Source organism: Trachurus trachurus (assembly GCF_905171665.1).
Source record: "Trachurus trachurus genome assembly, chromosome: 21".
Lineage (NCBI taxonomy): Eukaryota > Metazoa > Chordata > Actinopteri > Carangiformes > Carangidae > Trachurus > Trachurus trachurus.
Window position 1 is genome coordinate 34,007,822 of NC_139899.1, and position 19,166 is coordinate 34,026,987.

The window sequence follows — 19,166 nt, forward strand, 5'->3', positions numbered from 1 at the left end:
CCTACCGATCGCTGCCAACATGACGCCGTGGTTGTTAAATGTTAAACCATATTTATCCCGGTCGGTAAAAGTCGGAGACGAGCTACGGTTAGCATGGCTAACACGGAGCTAACAGCCAGCTAACACGGAGCTAACGGCGAGCTAACGTTAGCCGTGTGTAGCAAAGTGAATCGGTTATTCACATTAACTCTAAAATTAACTTGTCTTGTATGGTGGCAGTCTCATGTTCTCCAGTCAAAACACACAGGAGAACACACGGGAAAGTAATTTTATTTTACTTTCTGTCACTGAAACCTGACACCTGATTTAACGTCACGATTCATGCTAAACAGTCATTCATAATTCTGGAATATGACTTATGTAAAAGATTCACAAGAAATTAGTACTTTTTACTTACACTTGAACTGCCAGAGGCCATCTTTCGTCTCCAAACGGCGCTGTCCGGCTAGCTTCCAGCCTCTCGTCCAAACAGCACGGCCTGCCTGCCTGCCTGCCTGCTGTGCGCGTTTTAATGACATAAACACCCCTCGTGGGGGGAGACACTCACGTGATTGGCTGTAAAGGAGGGAGACATCTGATTGGCTACAGACAACCTCCTCTTAGAAAAAACGCATTTGTGGATCAGAGTCAAGTCAGGGGAGTCTCAAAACTTTCACACACAAATGCAGGGAGGTTTACAAATTAAAAGCACTTTGGAAATACAGGTCCAACAGTTCATATATGAATGTAACAAGCCCCTGATGCGTATTTGATGAAGATTGGAAATACTTTAACATTCATGTATTTGTGATTTTTTTTTTAGATTTGTGTGTGCATTGGAAATATGTTTATGAATCTTATTTTTTATATGTGAATATTTTTTACTTACATATGAAATGAAACATATTTGTGTGTGCATTGAAAATGTATTTGTGTTTTGAGTCACATGTATATACAAATCCCCAAATACATTTGTGAATCTTTTTTGTGCAATTATGAATTTCTGTGTGCATTTATTCATTATGAGACTGTTCTAGCTCCATAGAGTTGTCACGATACCAAAATGAGTAACCACGGTACTATACCAGACAAAGTATCATGGTTTCGGGTAATATCAATGATACTGCAACCTTTTTTTATTATTATTATTTTTATGAACCGCAATGTATTTGTACAAGTTATAAATACTTATTAATTACTTATAATGTTGTTTGGTGCATGATAAACATAATACTGGTGAAGTAGGAGTTAGACTGAAACAATTTTTAAATAAGCAATAAAAAACAAATAAATGAAGTTAGAATTTATATGGTTGAAAATAAATAACCATTCAGTCTCTTGCACATTCATGTATGTTTAACATATAAATAATCAACTTAGGATAAAACGACCGGGTCGCTTACTTCTGCTTTAATTTTTTAAATGTTGCTACTTAAAAAGGTGTGTACATTGTTATAGTAATTAACTAGATAACATGGTAAAACTAGTTGGAGCAACTCAATTTTTTGAGTTATCAACTTAAAAACTTGCCTTTAGTCTTAGAATTATTAAGTAAGTGGTAATTAAAATAATCTTTGACTGAAGAGGTAAAGGTAATTCCCCCAACGTAATGTTGTTTGTTGGTTCAATGTAATTTCAAATTAACTCATTGAGTGCCAACCACGTAATTTCTCGTTTTTCGTTCCCATGCGTTGAGTGCCAAAAACGTAATTTTACGTTTTTTGCTTTTTTTTTAAATTATGAAAATAGACACTTTAATACACATTATATGTAAATTTGGGGACTCTACGACGAGGAGAACTGAAATAGATGACGATCAAAGTCACATGACAGCTCATGATGTGGAAGTTTTTATCATAACTCAGCTTCTGCAAACGGAGTTCTGCATGCAGATGCAGCGCAGATGCAGCAGCTGCTCTGCTCTCACCCGCGCTGCAGCTCCAGCTGCTCGAGCTGCTCGGGGCAGAAACAGGAAGCTCTCAGCCGACAGTCCGCCCGGTCTTCAGCTGGAGCAACACCGTGTCCTCCCCAAAGTCCTCCCGCGGTAAAATCTGATGGTCTCTGGACCAAAGCAGACCGGCATCACCGACCCGTACCACAGAAGGACCGCGACCACCGGCGGGACCGGTCTTCCCGAGCCGCGGTGGCCGACAGACCCTCACGTTCCGCGGGGAGAAGCTGTGACACGGCACGGTGCGTCTGTGTTATTGTTGTTTAGTGGCGCCCCCCCCGCCCCCGCTGGTGGTTTTGTGAATAGAACAACCATTGTTGTATATATTTATCTTATACGAGCCCTTTGATCCAGAAATGCGAGTGTGAGAAGAGCGACAGACACAAACAGCGCACCTTTCATAAAAGACGCTCTATCTCCTTTTCTAGAAAAAAAGGAGGGATTTTGGTGAAACCCAGCCATGTTTAGCTTGACTTTTCTCTGGAACGGAGGCACGTAGAAACAAACAGTTTGTGGCCACTTGAAGCATTAAGATAAACCTTTCAATTGAGCCACAGTATGTGTTGGTGGCAATAATATAGAATACACTGTGGCTCTACATAAAAAGTCAAAAATGGTCTAAATTGCCGGTACACTTGACTAAAACTTTGGAAAGGAGCGCGGCACTCAATGAGTTAAGTTGTCATAACTAAGAAAGGCTAATGGAAACTCTTGCGTTGATTTTTTTGTTGAGTCTAAACATTTCTTTTTAGAGTGTTGAACATCCTTTAACTCTTTATTCCTCAGCCTGTACACGGAGCATATAACCTGATATTAGCCAATGAGAAAATAAACAGAGCTAAATTAATTAAGTGCCACTGACGACGACGCCGCAGCAGACTCGCCGCTCGCGCCCGGTGCTTCTGCCATGGTGAGTGTGTTGTCTAGTGTTGCCGTGCGCGCGTCTGGGCGAGACAGAACTTGAGCTTGTTGTTTGTTTTGAAGCGAATTTCTATGGAAGCGGAGCTGTCTCAGCCTATGGTCTCAGCTGTCTTCATGGAGTCCGTTCTTGCCGGCATGAACACACAAACAGCCAATCAGATAACAGACGGGCGGACCCAGCGTGCGGAAACAGCCTATCATATCCCCGGACATCACCAGTAACAGGCAAACAGCCAATCATTCAGCAGCTGTGTAGTTAGGTTGCAGTGGGTGCATGTGGGTTTTGTTTACAAGGAGTAGCGTGCAGTGAGAAGCCGGGAGGAGAGGAGAGGCGGCCGCTATGTAGCGGAAACTGGCACCGTTGTAGTAATCCACGGTAGTACCGTCGTGTAGAATTTCTAGTATAGTAGGAACCGTTACGTTTTGGCACTGCGGGCTACCGTGGCTACCGTGAGTATCGTGCAACTCTAATTGGCACAGACATTGGCCACCTGTGTGCTCAAGCTCAAGTCGCTGTCAACGAAGACTCCAAGGTACTCCACAATGTCTTGGCCATGGATGGCCACTGGGCTTTGATCACCCACTGATCTAGGATCGAGCAGCATCTCAACAGTTTTGGTTGTGTTAATATGCAGCAAGTGGGCATCACACACGCAGATTGGTGAACACTTAAATTAGTATGTTTCACTATGTCACTATGGCACCACTTGTGCTGCGATTCTTGGTGAAGGCAAACTGACATTTATCAAGCACTGGTTCCACAGCCGTTCAAAGTTTCCCTATCATGAAGACAGTGTTTTTATATAATGATGAATAAATCCAACTATCTCTACACTTACAGAGCTTTGTTAGAGGCTTTGACCACTGGCAGCAGCCTCAGAAGACCCTCCTCTGAAGCAGAGTATTTCTTCAGGTCAAACTTGTCCAGATCTTCTTCTGATGACAGTAACATGAAGACCAGAGCCGACCATTCAGCAGGAGACAGTTTACGTGTGGAGAGAGGTCCTGATCTCAGGTATAGTTGGATCTGCCCCACTAGAGAACGATTATTCAGTTCATTCAGACAGTGGAACAGGTTGATGCTTTTCTCTGCAGAGGGAGTCTCTCCAATCTTTTCCTTGATGTACTGGACTGTTTTCTGATTGGACTGTGAGTCACTTCCTGTCTGTGTCCTCAGACCTCGTAGGAGATTCTGATTGGTCGTCAGAGAAAGACCCAGGAGGAAGCGGAGGAACAAGTCCAGGTGTCCATTTGGACTCTGTAAGGCCTCGTCCACAGCGCTCTGGTAGAAGTTTGTCTCTGCAGATTTGACTCCTGTTGTTTCAGTCTTCATGGAGGTTGTTTGTTGTTTTGACATCAGGTTGAGTCCAGTGTTGATGAAGGTCAGATGGACATGAAGAGCAGCCAGAAACTCCTGAACACTCAGATGGACGAAGCAGAACACCTGGTCCTGGTACAGGCCTCTCTCCTCTTTAAAGATCTGTGTGAACACTCCTGAGTACACTGAGGCTGCTCTGATATCGATGCCACACTCTGTCAGGTCTGATTCATAGAAGATCAAGTTTCCTTTCTGCAGCTGCTCAAAAGCCAGTTTTCCCAGAGACTCAATCATCTCCCTGCTCTCTGGACTCCAGTGTGGATCTGTCTCAGCTCCTCCATCATACTTGACCTTCTTCAGTTTTAGATGAACCACCAGGAAGTGGATGTACATCTCAGTCAGGGTCTTGGGCAGCTTTCCTCCCTCTCTGGTCTCCAACAGCTCCTCCAGAACTGTAGCAGTGATCCAGCAGAAGACTGGGATGTGGCACATGATGTGGAGGCTTCGTGAGGTCTTGATGTGGGAGATGATCTTTCTGGCCTGCTGCTCATCTCTGAACCTCTTCCTGAAGTACTCCTCCTTCATTGGGTCAGTGAACCCTCTGACCTCTGTCACCATGTCAACACACTGAGGAGGGATCTGATTGGCCGCTGCAGGTCGTGTGGTTATCCAGAGGCGAGCAGAGGGAAGCAGGTTCCCCCTGATGAGGTTGGTCAGTAGTATGTCCACTGAGGTGGACTCTGTCACATCAGTCAGGATCTCAGTGTTGTGGAAGTCCAGAGGAAGTCGACACTCGTCCAGACCGTCAAAGATGAAGACCACCTGGAACTGATCAAACCTGCAGATTCCTGCTTCTTTGGTTTCAGAGAAGAAGTGATGAACAAGTTCCACCAAGCTGAACTTTCTCTCTTTCAGCACATTCAGCTCTCTGAAGGTGAAGGGAAATGTGAAGTGTATGTCCTTATGGGCTTTGCCTTCAGCCCAGTCCAGAGTGAACTTCTGTGTTAAGACTGTTTTCCCAATGCCAGCCACTCCCTTTGTCATCACTCTTCTGATTGGTCGGTCTCTTCCAGGTGGGGCTTTAAAGATGTCTTCTTGTTTGATGGTTGCTTCTGGTCTGTCTGGTTTCCTGGACGCTGTTTCAATCTGTCTGACCTCATGTTCATCATTGACCCCTCCAGCCCCTCCCTGTGTGATGTAGAGCTCTGTGTAGATCTGGTTCAGAAGGGTTGGGTTTCCTGCTTTAGAGATCCCCTCAAACACACACTGGAACTTCTTCCTCAGGACAGATTTGTGTTTACGTCCACAAACTGGACCAGGAGCAAAATATTCTGAATGAAAACACAAGAAATATTACATTTTAATTCCAATATGAACATGTTTCCCTCCGTGTGTTGATGTCAGTGAACGTCTCATTTGTCTTTAGAGAAATCCTCTTACTGCTCTGCAGACGCTCAGCCAGCTCCTCCTGCTTCATCCTCCTCAGGAAGTTCACTGTGATCTTCACTAATGCCTCTCTGCTGCTCCTCCTCTGCTCTTCATCCTCACCGTCCAACACCTCCTCATCCTCCCTCTGACTCCCTGAGCATTCTGGGTAATCTGGACTCAGAGCCTTGTGGATCTTCTTCAGCTCATTCTTGACAAAAGTGACCATGTTCTCCTCCAGCAGCTGGAACAGAAACTCTATGAGTGACAGCATCAAACTAAAACCATGGAGCCAAACATCAGATCCATGTTGGGCAGACTGACAATCCACTGGTGTCAAAGTGCAGCATGGAGATGATGGTGAACACAACAGATGTGACAGCAGCTGTTGGACATGTCCTCACCTTAAATATGGAGTCCAGGTGTGTTTGATGCTGCTGGGCAGACTGACCACTGGGAACCTCTGAGCTCTCCTGGTCCACTCTGTGGAGGAATCAGTGTCAAGTCAACATCAGGACAGAGATAATACAAGATGGACTTTATATGTCCCCTGAGGACGTTCACAACAGACAGAGACACTTTGGTTTCAGACCTGGTCCAACAACACATCATACAAACTGGTTCTTTTCTACAATAACCTGAGTCTGACTGTCAGTTACAGCTTACATCTGATCAGCTGATCCACGTCCTCCTTTAAAGGTAATGAACCAGTCCTTTGACCGGTCGCTCTTTAAAGACAGACAGCTGGGTTCAGGAGAGTCTGGTCTCTGCTGCTGGATCCTGAAACAACAACACAACTCATGTTTAACAGTTTTAGGTTTTCAAAAGAATTCTCTGCAAAGTTATTTTAAGGATTACAAATGTGAATGAGTTCCTTTTCCTACATTTGGTAACAATGGGCCTCATTCACCAATATCTCTTTAAGTTCATTCATCTTCTATACAGCTCATCCTCACTAGGGTGGAGGGTGAGCTGGAGCCTTTCTCAGCTGACTTTGGGCAGGAGGCGGGGTTCACCCTGGACAGCTCACCAGTCTATCACAGGGCCAACATATACACACACACATTCACACCTATGGGTGATTTAGAGTCAGCAGTTAACCTGCATGTCTTTGGTCTGTGGGAGGAAGCTGGAGAGAACCCACACATGCACGGGGAGAACATGCAAACTCTACGTCAGATTCATGAACGTGTTGTTAAATTAAGAATGTCAGAGAAGGTGAGTTGAGAAGGAAAGTTAAAATGTCCAAACAAAAATCTAAAGGGAGCGTCTTAACAAAAAGCAGCTGTTATATTTAGCAGCATCAGCAGTGGATGCAATAACAGAAAGAAAGATGCATGGGATGCTGTCAGTCATTCACTGAACGTGTGTCTGAGTTATAACTCAGCTTTTAATGAGAATCATTGAAATGTGACTCCACAGGAAGAACGTTCAACAGAAACTCAAAACCTTTGAAATGTAGTTTTGTCTCTTACATCTGATCAGCTGATCCACGTCCTCCTTTAAAGTTAGTGATGAAGCCCTTTGACTCGTTGCTCTTTAAAGACAGACAGCTGGGTTCAGGAGAGTCTGGTCTCTGCTGCTGGATCCTGAAACAACAACACAACTGATAAATGTGCATGTTGGAGAAAAACTGATGAAACATATCTTCAATCTTTTAATAAACACAACAACTGACTTTTAGAGAGAAAAGTCTTTCTGACTGTTTTAAACTCTGACCCTTCAAATAAAGATCGTATCTTGTTAAACTGATGACGACCAATGGACTCATCGCTGGATTCAGGTCCAGGTCCAGGTCCAGGTCCAGGTCCAGGTCCAGGTCCAGGTCCAGGTCCAGGTCCAGGTCCAGGTCCAGACTGTGGCTTGTGCTGCTGCTTCGGCCTTGAACACAACACACACAGAGCTTTGAGTGTGAATAATGATGGAGCAGTGATCTGAGTCATGGACAGTTAGAGATGCTCATCTGACCTTTGACCTGTGGTCTGGCTCTTGGTTTTAGAGGGAGGGGCTCCCTCCTCTCTGTCCTCACACTGATCCATGCTGCTGAGCTCACTCCACATCAGCTCACACACACTTTGTAGCTTCACCTGCAGAGGAAACACACATCATTCATCTGCACAGCAGCTCACATGTCCATCATGTCTCCAGCTGCTCCTCCACTGATTGGCTCTTCTCCTCTGCTTCATATCAGTGTCAGCTGAATGCAGTCACACAGCAGTGAGGAAGAGGAAGCTGCCATCAGCTGCTCTACTTCTACTATCAGTCCACTAGATGGCGTCATGAAGCTGCAGCCCAGCAACATGATCCATGGACCACTGTTTCCATCCACTGACACACACAAGGACTGAGATCCACTGAGTTGATGTGACACAGTCTCTGTGTGGACAGCGTCCCTGTAGAAAACCACTGGACCAAACAAGCTACACACAACAACAACTGGGCCTCCACTTATTTCACCTCACAGCTCCACTATCACAACATTCACTCATTTCACTCACACTGGAAATTCAAAGAGATAAAAACACTCTCCAGCTGCCACTGACACGTATTGTCTCTGTCCATCCATTCATCGTCTGCTCCATCAAATGTCACAAAATACAGACAAATGACGCGTTCAAGTTCCTCTCAGTCTGAGGCCACGTCTTCAAATGTCTCATTTTGTCACAGCAACAATCAAAGAGACAAAAATATTCAGTTTACAGTCAAATCAAACAGAGAAAACAAGGAAATCTTCAGTTTTTGAGGCTGAAAATTGAAAATTTCTGCTTGAAAAATGTTGATTGAACAACTGTTGCAGCTCTAAAACATTCTCCACAACAATATTAATGATTTGTGTCCAATAATCCATAACTCAGAGTGTTTGCTGTGTGTAACCACAGACATGAATGGTGAGGACACAGAGACAGTGTCCAGCTGCTCCTCTTCTCATAGATTTAAATGAGTCAGTGAGCTGATGGAACCTACAGAGTCACAGGACAAACATGCTGTGGTTTCATCTTTAATCCTGTGTTTCTGAGCTCATCAGGTGTTTTTAATCTACAACCTGCAGCTGCAAAGTGACCAGTAGCTTCACCTGTCAGGTACATGAGCTGCAGTACAAGCAGGAAGTAGCACAACAAGGAAATACTCAAGGAGAGTACAAGTACCTCACAACTGTACTGCACTAAATGTACTCAGTTACTGTGAAGAACCTGATGCTGAACATTGATCAACACTGGAAATGAAAACTGCTTTGGAAATTTGAGTTTTTTGATCTTAACGGGTTTTTTTTTTTTTTTAGTTTCATTGCATGCAGAACATGTAACACTTGCAAAAAAACATATTTTTCAAGCTCAGACACCCTTTTCTGACGGTCTTTTAGCACATTAAAACCCCAAAATCAGAGTTTCTTTTTCCACCCCGTCACAGGACAAAGGTTAACAAATTGAACGATAATTTTAGATTAAAATAAGACTAACAAAAAGTTATTCACTTCAGAAGTTGTCTTTTTGTTCAAAAACAGCAATAGTTTGTTATTATTTTTTAATATTTTTTTTTTTTGTTAAATCACACTGTGACGGAGTGGAATATTGTGACGGGGTGGAATGGACAAAATTTAAGAACATACTGATAACACAGAACAAAGTGTTTAATTTGATGCTGGGGGAGGGAAATGTGAAAGTGATAGAGATTTAAATATTTTATACTAATTCAATATGAGGAACAGTGCCACCCATCACAATGATTCCACCCCGTCACAGGCTTTTGTGTGACGGGGTGGAATGTGACGGGGTGGAAAATCTAAAGCAATATGGCCGAATTCCTGGATGTGCTAAAAGCTAACACTGCAGTTAGCATGAAATTACATCGTAAAATTAAGGATTTATACAAATGTAATTTGAAATTTTGATTTAAAAATTGTTTTCTCCACTTTTTGTGTGTGACGGGGTGGATATGCTATGCTTAACAGAGAAGGTTTTGAAAGAAAAAACCTACCAAAAATGTTCTAAAAGAAAAATCAGAACTCACCATTGTTTGCACTTCCCTCCTTCAAACTCTTGAATGATGTCATTTCCTGTTTCCTGTTTCCTTACAGGAAGTGTATTGCATTTTGGCGCAAAACATTGGTGTGACGGGGTGGAATATGAAATTGATGGACATGGAGAAATTATGCTATTTTAATAAAAAAATATGACATTTTAATATAATTAACATATTTCCTATTAAGAAGAAAGTATTTCTAACTATAAGAACAATAAATGTTTGAGATTTATTTGATATTTTTTAAGTTTTACATTACATGAATGAGAAAAATGGTCAGAGCGGACATGAGAAAATGACTGTAGTTTAACACAACAAGTTATATATGTGCAAATTGTATATTTATTATTTACTTTTATTTTACCTCATGCTAGAAAGTAAACTTTAATTAATGGCTTCAGACACTGAAAGTATTACTGACAGTTTTATTATGCCTCCTATACCTCTTTGAATGTTGGGGACCCAAACTTAACAGTTTTCATGGAATGACTCCAGTATTGATCAGTGATAGGCAGTAACAGCTTCTGCTCTTATTCCAGCGCTTCTACCGACAACATCCACACAACATGGAGGACACGGTTCTACCGACAACATCCACACAACATGGAGGACACGGTTCTACCGACAACATCCACACAACATGGAGGACACGGTTCTACCGACAACATCCACACAACATGGAGGACACGGTTCTGTCGGTCCAGACTTTACAGTTACAGCTCTGACTCAGCTACAGTCACATCATAATAACACAACAACAACAACAACACAACGACAAGTTGACGGACAGAGAACTCAGGTAACGACAGGTGTTAACGAGGAAAACATTCAGACTGTTCACCTTACCTTCACACGGGGAAATAAACTGCGACACAACCGCTGGGACAAAGGTCAACTTTAACACTTTGAACTTTGACTCACCTGTTCATCATGATGTTATCTTATCTGGATTAATTACCTTCTGCTTCTTTGCACTTTGCTCCAGGAAATAAAATCCAAAGTGAACAAAGAACATTTATCACACACACAACATAAACATGAAGGTGAACTGAACCAGACACTATGACAATTATCTGTCACTGACATGAAACACTCAGTGGAGAACTTTGAATGAATCAGGTGATAATTATCATTATAAACAGTTATTGGTAGTCTAACAGCTAGAATAGTGCTGTGATGTCACTTATTGTCCAGCAGGGGGTTTAATACAAGTAGATCCATCAGGAGGAAACCACTGGAGTGAAATAGAGAGCCTCAGCGGAAGCAGAAAGTGACGTTGCCATGGGAACTCAATTCGTAAAAAACCTCCATGTAAGTGAACGGCAGTCAAAGTTTTATTTCATGATCCGATTGAATTGTGTCATGAGAAAAAAATATGACCTCTACCTGTTTAAAACATCAGGTTTCATGAAGAGAAATCAGCAGTTTGTTGTAAAACTATTGTAAAATAAAACTCCTTAGAATCCGTAACCATAGAGACTCCAGGTGGCGTAGTGACGTCACCACATGGCGTCCTTCCTTTCCCGTGTCAGTTGGTGACATATTTTTTGTGGGACACAGATCTGTAGTCCGTGGAGCGCATGGGTGTCGCACCCGTGGGGGATGGGGGTGTTTCGACACCCCCACTTTTATAGCAAAATAATTTCACCCACCCCACATTTTCCAAAGGTAAACCCGTGTGCCCACCCCTCGCTGTGCACCAGCATACAAAAATGGAGCGCACCTCAGCCTCAGCCCCCTGCGCTGCATGAAAAGGCAGCGGTCGAATTGAACGGGCATTCACCCAATCACAGACCGTTGTCCACGACCCGGCCGCCGGCCCGGGAAATCTGAAGTCACAGTGAGTTTGGACCATAGACTGTAAAAAGAATGGACGTAGCGTCCGTGACGTCACCAATTGGTTTTGGCGAGTCGTTTTTGTGACTCCAATATGGCGGCCTGAACAGCACCATGTTGGATTGGCCGGCCGAGAACCCGCCCACTGGCCTCGAAGCAGCTGTCCACGGAGCTGCTCGGACCTGTCACTCAACGTTTCCGCGCCCTAATTGGCCAGAATCTTAACCTAATAACAGTAAAACAGTAGAGTTAAAAAAAACATTCCCCCCCCTCAGAGTGTGTGCGGGGGTAGAAACTATCGATTGAGACCAGAAAACGTTCTGACACCAGGCTTTTAACATGTTTATTGAGGATGTAAAGTGGGTGATTTTAACATGGGGGTCTATGGGGAATGCTGCTTTCTGACACCAGCCCCCAGAGGAAGAAGAGGGGATTGCAGTTTGTTGAACGCGGAAGTGACTTCACTTCTCAGACTGACAACTGCCCCCTTGGTTTGGAGCTGACGAGCGGATCGAAAAAGAGAGACGGACAATGCGCCCCGCGCGCTCACCCCCGTGCCGACCTCGCCCCCGCTGTGGAGGAACTAGAAGAACTCAGCTGTAGTGGAAAAGCTCCTTTACCGAGCCGAGCCGAGCCGAACCGAACCGTGCCGCGGAAGTGTAGTGGAAAAGCGTCATAGACGGACTTTGGTTAAGTGCCAGTCAGAGCTTCTGTCACTCACCGGTGACTGAAAGTGAACAATATTGAGAAATGACAAGAAAGAAGAAGGAGGCAGAGATGCCAAAAAGAAGAGGCAGCAGAAAATTTACATTTTTTCAAGTCAAGTTGACTTGAAAAAAGTCAACTTGACTTGTCCCCCCCCCCCCCCCCTTTCTGCCAGAATTTAAAGGAAAGGAATAGCCAAATAATCATCCATGGCCAAAATAAAGAAAAAATAAATATTACACACCTTGAAAGGCCCTCTGTCTTGTTTCAGACAGGAACTGCTTCAAGGCAAAAGTGGCTGGATTGAGGAAAGCGAGCTGAGAAAATAAAATGAATTCATATTTTGATGTCTGTTGGAATTTTTTTCTCCTGATAGCCAAGGCCTGGGACAACCATATACCTGTTTAAAGTTGGAAAAGCCTCTTCTTGTTGATCTGTGTGTTTTTTTAAATAATTTTTTTGAAATTCAATTTCCGTTCTTTGGAACACCCCCACATTAAAAATCACTGATCACATTCTTCTGTTGCCATTTTACAACAAACTGCTGATTTCTCTAAATGAAACGTGATGTTTTAAGTAGGTTAAGGTCATATGCTTTTCTCATGACACAATCACGAAATAAAATTTTGACTCCAGTTCACCTACATGGAGATTTTTTCCCGAATTGAGGTCCCATGGCGAGCTTCACTTCACGTCCGCTTAGGCTCTCTATAACCAAGTCTGACTGATCTCCAAGGTTTCAGAGAGATGGAGAATGTGTGAGCGATGGAAACTCCACATACACACAGCAAGAGATGAAGTGAAGACATAAAGCACAGAGTCAGATCTGAGCTCTCATAGAAGAACCTCAGAGAGGTACGGAAGAATTAGTCCAGTGCTTCTACCGACAACATCCACACAACATGGCGGACACGGTTCTGTCGGTCCAGACTTTACAGTTACAGCTCTGACTCAGCTACAGTCACATTATAATAACACAACAACAACACAACAACAACACAACGACACGTTGAAGGGCAGAGAACTCAGGTAACGACAGGTGTTAACGAGGAAAACATTCAGACTGTTCACCTTACCTTCACACGGGGAAATAAACTGCGACACAACCGCTGGGTCAAAGGTCAACTTTAACACTTTGAACTGTGACTCACCTGTTCATCATGATGTTATCTTATCTGGATTAATTACCTGCTGCTTCTTTGCACTTTGCTCCAGGAAATAAAATCCAAAGTGAACAAAGAACATTTATCACACACACAACATTAACATGAAGGTGAACTGAACCAGACACTATGACAATTATCTGTCACTGACATGAAACACTCAGTGGAGAACTTTGAATGAATCAGGTGATAATTATTATTATAAACAGTTATTGGTAGTCTAACAGCTATAATAGTGCTGTGATGTCACTTATGGTCCAGCAGGGGGTTTAATACAAGTAGATCCATCAGGAGGAAACCACTGGAGTGAAATAGAGAGCCTCAGCGGAAGCAGAAAGTAACGTTGCCAAGGGAACTCAATTCGTAAAAAACCTCCATGTAAGTGAACGGGAATCAAAGTTTTATTTCGTGATCCGATTGAATTGTGTCATGAGAAAAAAATACGACCTCTACCTGTTTAAAACATCACGTTTCATGAAGAGAAATCAGCAGTTTGTTGTAACACTATTGTAGAATAAAACTCCTTAGAATCCATAACCATAGAGACTCCAGGTGGCGTAGTGACGTCACCACATGGCGTCCTTCCTTTCCCGTGTCAGTTGGTGACGTGACCAAAAATCGCTTCCAAGATGGCGGCCTGAGCACATGCGCGTTCGGGAGCTGAACACCAACAAATGGGAAAAAAATCGTGAAACATATCTTAAACTGAACGCCACTCGTGGCAACTTTAGAACTGTGGTGAGTACACCGTGTTGAACTGGCAACAACCTTTATTTATGAAGAACTGTTACCGTACAACGACATACGTCGATGAAAGAAAGCTGCTAAGCTAAGTGCATCAGTAAGCTAGCGCACCACAACGACACCGCATGGAGGCGCTGTCAACAAAAGAGAACCAGCTTATGCACAACCTGCATGCCTACTGTATGGCAGATAAACCTGTGATTTCCCTTGTGGATTCCGAATTCCCTCCTCTTCCCACGACACCAGCTTCTACGCCTTCCAAACCCCCCGCACCAAAGAAACAGAAGACACACCGTTCCCTGGATATGGATGACGGGGGTCTAGTGCAAAAAATATCCGACGTCTTAAACACCAGGCTGGATAGTCTGGAAAAAAACATGGAGAGACTGATTTCTGACAATACACTGAAGATTGAGGGTCTGAAAAAAACAGTTGACTTTGCCTGCGCTGAGATTCGGGAGGTAAAAGGAAAGGTGACACAGGTCGACGCTCGAGCCAAAGAGACGGAGAAAAAAGTGTCACTTGTGGACCAACGAGTCACCGATCTGGAGAACTACTCGCGACGCTGGAACCTGCGCTTGTATGGAGTGCCCGAAAATAAGGAGCAAGACGTCCGCACTGAGGTGATACACATCTGCCAAGCGATCCTGCCGGAGTTCAAAACAAAACTCCCAGAAGTAATTGATACAGTGCATCGTCTCGGTCAAACAAGGAAAGATGTCTCTAAGCCTCGAGGAATCATCATGCAGTTTGCCACTCGCTTCTACCGCGACAGAATCTGGAAAGCTGCAAAAAAGTCTACACATCTGCAGAACAAGAACCTGCGCTTCGCTGAGGATCTGTCACCTGCCACCAGAGAGAGACGGAGGCAGCTGTGGCCTCTGGTGGCCAAAGCACGTGAACAAGGAAAAACGGCGTACTACATCGGAGGGAGAGCTTTCGCTGAAGGAACTGAACTGATTCCCACTACCTGAAGGTGATAATCACATCACATGTTATTAAGGTTTATACTGGTAACTGAGAAAGACTGAAACCTGGTGCTCACTGTTCATTTTTGTGGATTTTTATGCAACTCAAGTATGCACCCTGTTTTGCTGAAGGTTTGATAAGCAAAGACAATTTCACTCAGGAATCTTTTTTACCTCATTTTTTGATAACACCAGGCCACTCTTTACATGTTGCCCTGCTGATTTACACTTTATATGGCTTGTTGAGTTCAATTGCCATAAAAAAAAAAACAACAACAACAAAAAAACATAGGTGCTTCTCTATGTTTACATTTAATATGTTTCACTGCACATAGAACCTAAGATGGGTCAGCTCCTGATAAGGAGGATAATACTCTTAAAGTTTATTCTATCTTTTTCACGTATATTGTTCTATTCATTGTTATTAATATGTCTTTATCTATTGTTACTTTCAATGCCAGGGGGTTAAGAAATAATATTAAGCGCAAGGCACTTTTTCTGTTTGCCAAGAAGCACAAAACTGATTTTTGTTTTATCCAAGAGTCACATTCAGTCCCTGATGACCGAAAGTTTTGGAGATCCCAATGGGGTAATGAGTTGTGGCAGGCTCATGGATCTGTACATTCTGCCGGTGTTACCAATTTAAAACACAACTTTTCAGGATCCGTGTTATTAACTACTTGTGATCCCTCAGGTCATTTTATTCTCCAAGTGGTAGACATTGAAAAATTCTTATTGTTAACTGTTAACATATATGGCTATAATTCACACAATGATAATGACATACTGTTGGATACATTAGAAAACCATATTCAAAATGCTTCTAATAACTTTCCTATCTCAGGTATTGTAGTAGGGGGAGACTTTAACATGATACTTGATCACAACCTGGACTGCTGGCCTCAACGTAACTCTACTGCAGTCAATGAAAACCTGAAAGTCTTCATGCAAAAATTTAACTTAATCGATGTGTGGAGATATCATCATCATAACACCAGTACCTTTACATGGAGTAACAGAAGTGCCACTAGGAAATCGCGTCTAGATTTTTGGTTAGTTTCTAATAATCTGAACATTGATAAAATATCAGCTAACATTATTACAACACCACTTACTGATCATAATGCAGTCTCCATTTTTATACCATTGCACTCTGCCTCCACAAAGATATATAGAAATGCTTACTGGAAGCTAAACAGTTCTCTTTTAAAACACGAGACTGTTAAATTAGACATAAAGAGAATAATAGCAGAGTTTTGGAATAAGGCAAGTGCTGAAGATGTTTATGGTAGCAACTGGGAACTTTTGAAATTTAAAGCAGCTCAATATTTAAGAAACTATGGTAGTACTTTCTCCAAAAATCAAAGACTAGAGGAAGAGAAAGTAGTCTCTAAAATAATTTTATTATCACAGAAGAGCCCTGCTGATATGTCAGAAAGGGATCGGTCAGACTTGATCTCAGAACAAATTAAACTAAATGAAATCTATTTAATTAAGGCTAAAGGTGCCTTCGTAAGATCAAGAAAGAGATGGATCGAAGAAGGAGAACAGAATTCGGCCTATTTTTTTAACCTAGAAAGATACCATGGGAAGCTCAATTTAATCCAACAACTCAATATTAATGGTGATATAACTGATGACTCTAATAGAATAGCAGACTTTTGCTCCAGTTTTTACAGCGAGCTATATAAAACAAAATACTGTCAGCAGTCAGCATCTTCATTTTTCAATTCTCTGAGTAACATCACTAAAATTTCTGAAGATGACAAAGAGATGTGTGACGGAACTATAACTTTACAGGAAGTCAATTATGTGATCGAACACCTCAATACTAACAAATCTCCTGGAGTTGATGGTCTCTCCGCAGAGTTTTATCAAACATTTATTGAAGATTTAGCACCTTTTCTACTTAAGGTAATTTTAGAAAGTGTGGAACAAGAGGCTTTACCTCCTACACTAACACAAGGCCTGATTACTTTGATTCCAAAACCTAAAAAAGACCATCTACTTATTGATAATTGGCGACCTATCTCATTACTCAACACTGATTACAAGGTATTTGCTTCAGTACTTGCCAAACGACTTAAAAATGTTTTAGACCCAATTATTGATGAGACCCAATCGGGATTTATGAGAAAAAGACATATCTCCAATAATATTCGACTTGTTTTAGATTTAATTGATTACTCTTCTCTGTGTTCTGATGACAATCTTATCTTCTTCCTTGATTTTTATAAGGCATTTGATACCGTAGAACATAATTTTATATTTCAGACAATTGAACAATTTGGATTTGGTAATTTTTTTAATAAAGCTGTTAAAACTTTGTACTTCAAAGGTAACAGCTCCATCAGACTAAAAAGTGGGACTTCCCCGAGATTTGATTTACAGCGGGGCATTCGACAGGGATGTCCCGCCTCCCCTTATCTATTTATCCTATGCACTCAACTACTTTCTATTCATATTAAAAATAGCTCGTTAAAAGGTATCTTTATTGCAGATAGAGAAATTATAATCAGTCAACTGGCAGACGATACCACATTATTCTTAAAAAATGCTTCACAAGTTCCCATTGCTATCCATACAATAGATGTTTTCTCTGCAGCTTCTGGACTTGCCTTAAATCTGAAGAAATGTGAGCTTTTTCCTCTTAAAAACTGCGATGATTCAATGATTTACAATATACCTGTTAAAAACAAAATCACCTACCTTGGGATAACCATTGTAAAAAATCAGACAGATAGGTGCTCTGAAAATTTTAATATGATTATTGATAAGACAAGGAAAAAGCTAAACCAATGGCTTCAAAGGGATTTATCTCTAAAAGGTCGAATACTGCTAACAAAGGCAGAAGGATTGTCTCGTCTTACTTATGCAGCTATTCCCTTGTCTGTCGAAAAGCAAATATGTAGTACCATTGATAAATTATTATTTAATTTTATTTGGAAAAACAAGACGCATTATGTGAAAAAATCTGTTATTATGAACACTTATGAGTCTGGTGGTCTAAATTTTCTTGACTTTACTACCCTCAACAATACCTTTAAAATTAACTGGATAAAGCAGTTCTTACATAATCCTACATCTATCTGGAATTTTATACCCAAATTTATTTTTTCTACCATTGGAGGCCTTAAATATGTGTTATTATGTGATTATAAAATAGAAAAACTTCCCCAAATTCTATCCAACTTTCATAAACAAATGCTGTTGGCATGGTCTTTAATCTATAAGCACAACTTCTCTCCACATAGATGCTTTATTTGGAACAATCAACACATCAAATATAAAAATAAATCTCTATTTCTTAATTCATGGTTTGATAATAACATTATTTTAGTTACCCAACTACTCAATGATAATGGACATTTACTAAATTACACTGAATTCCTTTCAACATATGGTATTCCTGTGACCCCAAGGGACTTTGCAATTGTAATGGATGCTGTTCCTTCTGGTATCTTAATGTTACCGGCGCCAGAGCTAGGGGTCTCTGGACCGGCAGCATGAGCCACTCAGGCGGCGGGCACTGAGCGGCTGAGTTACGGTGCTAACAGTTTATCTGTGGATCCAAACACAGGACACGAGAGCTGTTAGCTCATGCTACTACTGCTCAGCAGGTTTATTCTCTGCACATGCGCAGAGCAAAGCAGAGCAGAAACTATTTGCTGGACCCACTGGTGTTAGAGCACCATCTATTGGCGCAAAGTGGTAATGCTTTCTGCAAAACTGAGTTTATAAAGTTTCAAATAAAGGTTCAAATATTCAAATGAAAAAGAGGGGGTGTCTGTTAAAGTAATAAACTATATGTGGCTATTCAGACCCACTACACTCTCCCCTGCTTCAAGAGATGTCTCCAGACATCTAGAACCAACAAAAATATTAAAAGAAAAATGTCTCAAAACAGTCAAATTGTCAACGTACAGTCATATGTCCACATGTATAAGTGTGTGTCGGTGTAGGTGTGTATGTGTACAGTAAAGTCTGGTCTAGTCTGTTCTTCAAGTCTTTATGTCTCTCTAGCATGTCCACGCTGCTTGTGGGGGGTAGAAACAATGTTCGGGGACAGCTGGGTAAAAGGAGGGTATGGGACATGGATTGAGGGGTATTGGGAGATGAGACATGGGATAAGGGGC

At 42.0% G+C, this 19,166-nt stretch overlaps 1 protein-coding gene across 1 annotated transcript in view; it reads right to left on the reverse strand.

The window, feature by feature from the left end:
- The window catches only part of LOC311004357 (uncharacterized protein), an 84,252-nt gene extending 76,665 nt beyond the window's left edge, over positions 1-7,587 (reverse strand). Inside the window, exons 1-6 of the mRNA XM_083996381.1 lie at positions 7,563-7,587; positions 7,070-7,183; positions 6,261-6,374; positions 5,999-6,077; positions 5,610-5,838; positions 3,691-5,500 (exon numbers count right to left, since the gene is read on the reverse strand). Of these exons, the coding sequence (XP_083852507.1) occupies positions 3,691-5,500; positions 5,610-5,838; positions 5,999-6,077; positions 6,261-6,374; positions 7,070-7,071 (2,234 nt within the window). The 5' untranslated portion in view covers positions 7,072-7,183; positions 7,563-7,587. The remainder of the gene's footprint in view (positions 1-3,690; positions 5,501-5,609; positions 5,839-5,998; positions 6,078-6,260; positions 6,375-7,069; positions 7,184-7,562) is intronic.
- Between the last annotated feature and the right edge of the window lie 11,579 nt (positions 7,588-19,166).